Source organism: Phyllopteryx taeniolatus, chromosome 4, assembly GCF_024500385.1.
Source record: "Phyllopteryx taeniolatus isolate TA_2022b chromosome 4, UOR_Ptae_1.2, whole genome shotgun sequence".
Taxonomy (NCBI): Eukaryota; Metazoa; Chordata; class Actinopteri; order Syngnathiformes; family Syngnathidae; genus Phyllopteryx; species Phyllopteryx taeniolatus.
Window position 1 is genome coordinate 9788714 of NC_084505.1, and position 8761 is coordinate 9797474.

The 8761-nt window shown below is 41.3% G+C and overlaps 1 protein-coding gene across 1 annotated transcript in view; it reads right to left on the minus strand.

The window, feature by feature from the left end:
• The window catches only part of LOC133476221 (von Willebrand factor A domain-containing protein 7-like), a 25888-nt gene extending 20646 nt beyond the window's left edge, over positions 1–5242 (minus strand). The window contains exons 1-7 of the mRNA XM_061769336.1: positions 5085–5242; positions 4440–4686; positions 3952–4162; positions 3153–3238; positions 2935–3028; positions 1313–1441; positions 53–239 (exon numbers count right to left, since the gene is read on the minus strand). Coding sequence (XP_061625320.1) covers positions 53–239; positions 1313–1441; positions 2935–3028; positions 3153–3238; positions 3952–4162; positions 4440–4637 — 905 coding nt within the window. The 5' untranslated portion in view covers positions 4638–4686; positions 5085–5242. The remainder of the gene's footprint in view (positions 1–52; positions 240–1312; positions 1442–2934; positions 3029–3152; positions 3239–3951; positions 4163–4439; positions 4687–5084) is intronic.
• Between the last annotated feature and the right edge of the window lie 3519 nt (positions 5243–8761).

The window sequence follows — 8761 nt, forward strand, 5'->3', positions numbered from 1 at the left end:
TGATCAATCAATTGTCATCATTTGTCCTTGAAACCTTTCTAAGGTTTCTTACCTTAGGAAGTTCTTGTCTCCTCCAGCTAATCTGATGTCCTCCAGAAGCTCCATAGTAGCAGTCACAGCCAAATTGGCTGCTTGATTGTGAAGTGAGCCATGACTGGATTCAATATCGTCCTTATTGATGCCCCCCATTGGGTCTTTTCTGCTCGTCCGGTCTGCAGTACCTCCATGGCTGCATTTACCTTGGAGGACAAAGACAAAATATGATTGTATGTGAGCCAAAAATGAAACATTGATGTTGAGTCCCACAGCCAATGGCAACTAGCATCGTGTTTTATTGCTGATATTAGCTCATTACTTTGGCAACAGAATAGGTCAATTGTCAGGAATATTGAAGAGCTGTGGCTACAACACAAAGCAGGAACATTAAGCAGCACTTCAAAATTAAACACAAATCCTTCGACCATCCACTGAACCCGGTGGCCGTAACTTGCAAGATAACCAAAGTGAGAGCCCAGAACAGCAGAGCCTTCATGACTCGACTCAACAAAGAGCAAATGAATGATCTCTCCGGATAGTGCGGATTCTGAAGCAACATATACCACCATTTAGTGACGTTTCTGTCATAAAGGAGTGTGTCAATGAAGCTGCATGACGTACTCGAAAGTAAAACTAATTTTTTACTTGAAATGTGGATCTACCTGTTCTTATTTACTTTAATAGGCTTCATTTGCTTGTTCAGTGTTACTTGGATTTTAGCCATGAGATTCCTGTGCTGCTTTCAAATAGTTTGCCAGCCTTTTTTAAGTTGCATCAAAATATTATTTGTACAATAACTGTTTAAAAGATATTTAAGTTATGGATGTTCTTTCCCGGGCGACACCCCCTGGGGCTTAGTTTATTGCTCCCTTCAAAACCGATATTTTCTGTAACTCAGTAATATGTTTGTTTGTCTTCCAATAACATTTTCTCTCCCAAATTTTCTTTGGTGAAAAACATCAGCGCTACTTAAAGCGTAAACCCTCTTTTAAATATGGCGGTCTCCACCATCTTATCATGTGTTGCCAACAGCGCAAACAATTAACACACAATTTAGTGCCCGCTATTTGGGATCTTAGTAAAGATCGCGCAATTTTAGTAAATTATGCGTAACATGCCCAAGAGCAGTGCGCACAGTCTGTTAGAGTGAACACACAATTTCTGCTATTTGGGATCTTAGTAAATCAGCCCCCCTGTTTAAAGTGTTTGTTAATTAATTTGATTATGCTGAAGGTTAACAATAACACAAAAACACTTAATGCAATTCATCAGTTACCGTCCGGCTTTTCTGAGAAGAAGAGGTTGAAGTAGCCTGAGGTGAGTAACCTATCCTCCAGCACATTAGGCAAAATATTGTCATCACAGATCTCTTCATCACAGTTTCTACAGGTGGGAATATCCGTGCCTGCAGACAAATTAAGCAAATGTCAGAACAAAAAAAAATCCCCAAATGCAACGGACAAAGGTTAGAAGAAAAGGTTTTAAACCAATTTTGGATGAACCTAATGTCTATTTGCATTTTGACAGTTTAATTATCCAACTCGTAGTGCGAGGCAAGTTCGCAAAGTTAACTCAGTCCGTAATCATGACAGTGAGAATCCCATTGCGAATGGAAAGTAATGTCGAAATAGCAGCTGGTTGTCAGAGTTTGTCTTCGTCCTGACAATAATTGAGGTGTCCTTGATAATGGCAGGAAACCCAGTACTCAAACTCCACTCAGGGACGCAATACCACTTGCAAGCCCCATCACGCAATGGTTTCTTTCCTGCAGCGCCGTGAAAAAGTATTTGCCCCCTTCTCAAATTCTTATTTTTTTGCGTAGTTTCTCCACTGTAATATTTAAACTAATCAAACAAATTTAAATATCAGACAAAGATAAACATAAAATGCAGTTTTGGAATGATTTTATTTATGAAGAAAAAACAACTATTCAATGCTACCTGGCCCTTTGTGGAAAAAGTAATTGCCCTTAAACCTGATAACTCGTCGGGCCACCCTCAGCAGCAACAACTGGAATCAAGCATTTTCTATAACGGGGAACGAGTCTTTCACATTTCTATGGAGATATTTTGCACACTCCTACTTACAGAATGGTTTGAATTCAGTATCATTGGAGGGTTTTGGATCACAAACAGTTTTTTTAAGCTCATGCCACTGCATTTCAATTGGATTCATGTACGGACTTTGACTGGACCACTCCAAAACCTTCAATTTGTTTTTTGTAAGCCCTTAAGAAGTTGACTTACTGGTGTGTTTTGGGTCATTGTCCTGCTGCAGAATCCAAGTGCGCTTCAGCTTCCAAACTGAATGTTCTCAAATGAATGTACACAAAGTGGGAAAACTATGCAAAAAAAATAGGAACTTGAGAAGGGGGTAAATGCTTTTTCACGGCACCGTATGTGACTTGCAAGTAAGAAGTTGTAATGGCAATAAGGCCTGCAAGCCCCCACCACCCCTCCCCAAATCTCCCGACTGTTACAGGCTTGACTGAGACAGATGGTGAAACAGAAAACATGGACAGTGACAACTTACTGAAATCCACTACAGCGAAAGATGCAGTGTATAAGTTCAATCAGTGGTAAAAATAAATCATTTCCATGGCTGAGTTTCAACAACAATGTCATGTTTTATAAACATTGGTGTGGGGATCTCTCTCTCTCTCTCTCTCTCTCTCTCATATCGGCTTAGGGCATTTTCGAGTGACACAGACCCAGGGTATTATATCACGAAGTAGATAATATATATAGAGTACATGAGTCCCGTTGTGTCTTGACCAGTTTAAAAATAAACAATGCATAGTTATAACAGGATGGTTACTGTATACTGTACCACAATTCTAACAAAGTACTGCTGTGGTGGAGAGCATGCCTATGAAAGTGAACTAATCCAGTATCTTACCTGCCAGATTCTCAAGGGGTTGGTTAGGTGTGATCAAAACATTGTAAGGAGCCGTGTTCCCCAACTCCACCCAGTTGCTGTGGCTGTAGAAGTCCTTGAAGTAAACAATGTCATATTTTATGTGCACACACCACACATTGGTTGCTGGTTGCTTCACACCTCCAAAACTACACCACTTCACTATTCAACAATATCAACAAGATTATCTTTATACTCACTTGCAGAGTGTGCAATAGGGCTCCAAGATTCAAACGCCCTATGATGAAGTTCTCCATTTTCACATTGGACTTCACAGCAGACACACCTTATCAGTACAATACAACAGTGAGAGATTATTTATGTTATATGTGCTTCTGTTAATCTTACGTCAACAACAATGTTCACATGGAACCAAACTGGAATAAAGGTTGATCTAGCAGACAGGTGACAGAAACATCAAATCAACAGCATTTTCTTTGGAACATCACATTTGTCCATTTGAGTTCAATTAATTTGTGTATAAATGTCCATGGGCCAACGAAAATAAAAATCATACAGTATATGCCCGTCATGCATCATTGATCTGTTTGAATGACGAACTTCTGGCTGGCAGCACCCTGCCCCTTGTAATAAAAGTCCACAGGTACAGGAAGAACAAAATCAGGCACAAACCAAATACATTAGTACTAAAAAAACAGTAGCATAAGGATAACAACACATGTTTATTTATACCCATACACCCAATTTTCCAACGGAATCAATTGCCAGGATATGCAGTTAAGAGAATCGAGGGCTGAATGCATATTGGAAGGTAAGAAAGTAGGTGGATGAATCTGGTGGTTATGAAGGAGAATTGCCAAAATTGTCAAATGCAGTTGTGAGCATTGTACCGTTTGTGTTTTACTGTAAATTCCTCTCCAGTTAATTATTCATCAATTTGATCTTCTACAATTACAAGTAGAAATCTAAGGTGTGTGCGTGCACCACTCCATTTCTAGTGATGTTTGGTCTGTGGTAAGAAGATAGGAAGTGCTGTACCTAGTGTGATTATGTCTCGTCCTCCCTGGAAGCCCTCGTCATCAAAATGGTGCTCTGCACTTAATGGAAAATTTAAATCAACATGTGCATTGCTTAAGTACATATCGGCAATGAATGCATGGAACAAGAAACTGGACAGTCGTGAGGATGAAATGTCTGAGGAGGAGGAGCACTCCTGGTGTACTCGTTCAATCGTTAGACCGTCATCAATCTGAAGAAAAACAGAATAAGTGGCAAAGTTACTTTAAAGTTTTGAGGGTCGACAGAAAACTGAATTTGAGCATTGTCAGTGTTTTTGTTCGGATTTAAGGTTTTTCGATGACATAGTTTGAGACTGGAACAGATTATTTCTATTATTATTATTATTATTATTTTATACTTTTATTATGCTGAATAAGGCAGCAAGATTTTAGAAACAAATATAAACTTAAATATATACGACATCTCATTGAGACATTTGCAGGCACAAGTATGATTTTCACTCTTACAGTCAAACCGAAGTCCCGTCCCTCTGCAGCAGCAATGTCTTGGCAGACCTCGGCTGTCTTTCGGAGAACTGCCCTTATTGTAATGCTGCGGTGAGAGATGGAATTCTCAGATGCAAAGAGTGGTTTGAAGCTTTGAGTTCGGCCTGTGAGAGCGAGGACCACAGCCAGCAATAGCAGGAATGACCACTTAGTGCTCATTATAAAGATGATGATGATGAAGATGATGATGATGGAGGATGAGTACAAACTGAAATCACAATGAAAACTTTCTCAAAATGACTTTCTTTTACCCAAGTTCTTTAAACTATAATTTGCAATACGCCAGCTCACTACATTTTCTTAATAAGAAGAGCAAAATGGCTCCAGACATGAAAGAAGGTTTAAAAAGTACAAGAAAGATGAATGGAAACGCATTACCTGGGCAACAAAATACAGCAAGTGACAAATAGGTGAACAAAACAAAGATTAGACAAATACAACTAGACAATTCAGCATATATCCTGTGCTCACTGATGAAACACTAAACTACTTCTGTGGGAGAAATGGTAGAAGTGTACTACTGTACAGTACTTAAATTCAAACAGCACTGTGATCAGAGCCAATGCCACTATATTTCTATACCCAAATGCAAATTGACACACTCACCTCAATAAGCTCTACTCGTTGACAAAAGTGGAGTCAGAGTTTGATCCGCTTCAGCCTGCCTATGAATCTATTCCAACGTTTCCAGGTAAATAGTGGTGTGTGTGTTTTCTTGTTTTCTTCAAGCCTGGCCCTGTCTGTATGATTGGTTGCCCTCGTCACTTGTTTTTACAGGCTTCTTGAATAGAGATTGAGTGGTGACAAATAAAATGACACACCCTTGCATGTCTTAATTAGGTACACATTTTTAGAATAATTCCAAAAACGAAACTAAAATCTTGATGCGGTGAGGTTCACCACTTTGTGAACTAGTGTGTGACCTAATCATTCAACAGCTTCAGAACAGATATTGAAAATTCAGAGAGTGCAGATTTAATGGGGCCTATTCGGTCGGGTGGTAGGCTTGGTAACGTGCTCTCTAGTATTGTCCTTGTTTCTGTCTTTCTTGTTCGTCTTTGTAGACATTACGCGACTTAAATTATGGAAGACTTGCTAAACATCAGGGAGTCTACGCCGAACCTTCTTTCGCCAACTATCACAACTCCACAGTTTTTTCTCAGGGTTACTTACCAGTGGAGCGGCTGCGCTCTATGGTGTATGTAGTATGCGAAGACGGCGCCACAGAGAGAAGCGTACTGAAATGCCAGTTACATTCCAACAGCGTGGATTTCGAACACCACTTCCGTCGATTCACCTCGCAAATCTACATTCTTTACCCAACAAAATGGATGAGCTACATCTCCTCACAAAGACCAGTAAAGACATTGCACGTTCTGCTGCCCTCTGCTTCACTGAGACTTGGCTTTGTGAACGCATCCCCGATGCTGCCCGGCTTCCAACTTCACTTAGCGGACCGCGACACTATTATTATTCTGGGAGAATTTAACAAAGCAAAACTCAACCGCGAACTTCCTAAATACAAACAGCACGTTGACTGTCCCACCAGGGAAAACAACATTCTACACAACTGCTATACCACACTGAAGGACTTGTACGGTTCAGCTGTCAGCTTCTGTGAAGACGTGTGTCTACCAACAAAGAGACTTCGCACCTTCAATAACAACTAGACTTCACCAGCCTAAAGTGAATGCCTATCGGAGTGGGGACAGAGCCCCATACAATCAAGCCAGAAACCAGCTGACAAAATAAATAAGAGAAATTATGCAGAAAAGCTGGAAAATCAGTTTGCTGCTAGTGACTGCGTCAGTTTCGCTAACCAACTACAAGCAATCATCCCCCCAAGTGGAGACCAATAAAGGACTGGCTGATGATTTGAAGAAGTTCGACTGCAGATTATAAAAGGACACTTTCAGACCCCACACCACCCAGCCGCAGCATCGAGGACCACCATCACACCTCTGACTCCCTCTTTTGCATTGACCATTCACAAATGTGAAACGTGTCTTTAAACAACAAAAGATCTACAAAGCTGCAGGTCCCCCTCCTGCTTAAAAGTCTGTGCATACCAGCTCACTCCAGTTTTCACACACATTTTCAATAGATCTTTGGAACTACTACAAGTCCCATCCTGCCTCAAGTGCTCCACCATCATCCCAGGCCCCAAGAAACCTGCAATTTCAGGACTGAATGACTACAGACCTGTCGCTCTGACATCTGTGGTCATGAAGTCCTTCAAACGCCTCGTGTGAGACCACCTCAAGAGCGTCACAGAACCCTGCTGGACCTCCTGCAGTTTGCCTACCAAGAAACATGACTGTGGATGATGTAGTCAACATGGGACTGCACTTCATCATGGAACACCGCCACAGCACAGGCATCCTGTTCATGGACTTCAGCTCTGTGTTCAACACCATCATCCCTGAACACCTCTCCTCTAAGCTTCTCCAGCTCAGCATCTCGCCTGCCATCTGCCAGTGGATTTAGAGCTTTATGACGGGCAGGACACAGCAGGTAAGGCTGGGGGACACCACCACATGCCCACGCACATCAGCACGTGGCCCCCCAAGGATGTGTTCTCTCTGTGCTGCTCTTCTCTCTTTACAGAAATGACTGCACCTCAACACAGCCAGCTGCAAACCTCTGAAGTTTGCAGACAACATTGCAGTCATCGGCCTCATCAATGACGGTGACGAGTCTGTATCGACAGGAACTGGAGCGGCTGGAACTTTGGTGCGGCCAGCAGATCCTGGAGCTGAACACGCTCAAGAAGGTAGAGATGATCGTGGACTGCAGGAAACACCCTTCGCCACAGGTGCCCTCACACTGTCCAACTGCCCTGTGTCAACCATCGAGACGTTTAAGTTACAGTCTCTCAGGACCAGAAATGGGAGACCAACATCAACTCCATCCTCAAAAAGGCCCAGCAGAGGATGTCCTCCTGGTGGGTTCTGAGGAATTATGACCTGCCACAGAAGCTGTTGAGGAAGTTCTACACATCAGTCATTGAATCAGTCCTTTGTTTATCCATCACAGTCTGGTTTGGTGCTGCCACAAAGACCAACAAAATCAGACTGTATCAGACAGTCAAGACGATCTTGATTGGACAGGGCTCTGTCTCCACTCCGATAGGTGTCCTCTTTAGCGTGGCGAAGTTGGCAAAGTTTGGCAGTGAACCATGGCTTGTTGTTATTGAACGTGCTAAATGCCTTTGTTGGTACACACACGTCTTCACAGAAGCTGATGTTGGATGTAACAGTGTACACATATTCATCCAAGCTGCCAGTTGAAGTTTCAAAGACACTCCAATCTGTGCAGTCGAAACAGTCTTGAAGTTGCATCTTCGCTTCATTGGTCGACTTCTTCACTGTTTTCACCTCAGGCTTCGCACATTTAAGTTTGTGCCTGTATGTTGGTATTGGTGTTCCCCACCCACAAAATTCAAAGTTTAAACATTGGCTACAAATAAATGGATGAAGAAATTAAATCTCTGATGAAAAAAAAAATTGCACTAAAAAAAGGCAAATACTAAACACTCATGTTGTTGCTCATGTTTGTGATAATTAAGGGTTGCCAGTCCACACAGATTAAAAAGTATCAAAAATTTTATTCCAACCTTTCGCCAGCATATCAGGTTTTCACGGTAATGTCAGTTTTGCTTGTAAAAAAATGTAGACCGTCTTGGACATGAGAGGACTTGGCTTTTGTCCGAATGTTCATGTCCATTAGTTCCGTCTATACATCCATATTACATAGTGCTTGTTCTTATTAGGGTTGTGGGTGAGCTGGAGCCTATTCTAAAGCAAAGCAAAGCAAATGTGTTTATATAGCGCATTTCATACACAAGGTAACTCAATGTGCTTTACAAGATTAAACGAATTTAAAAACAAAGAAAATAACCCAGCTTATAAACATTTATAACAAAGAGAAAAAAATAAAAGTAAAATTAAAACAGCGTAAAGTGCAATAAATATAATTTAAAAGTGGAAATGCTCTAAAAAGCATGAGGAAAAAGAAAAGTTTTTAACCTGGACTTAAAAACATTCACACTTGGGGCTGACATCACTTCTGTTATTTTGTTAACTTATTCCATTTGTGTGCGGCATGTTTGCTTTGGACTCTGTGCTCCACTATTTGACCTGAGTCTGTCGATCTCAGAGCCCTAATGGGTTTATATTCCATTAGCATTTCATTCATGTATTCAGGACCTAAACCGTATAACTTAACCCCTGGTCTATTTAGACAGAAATCATCTGCTTTGTAAGATGTCTGTGCTCCCACAA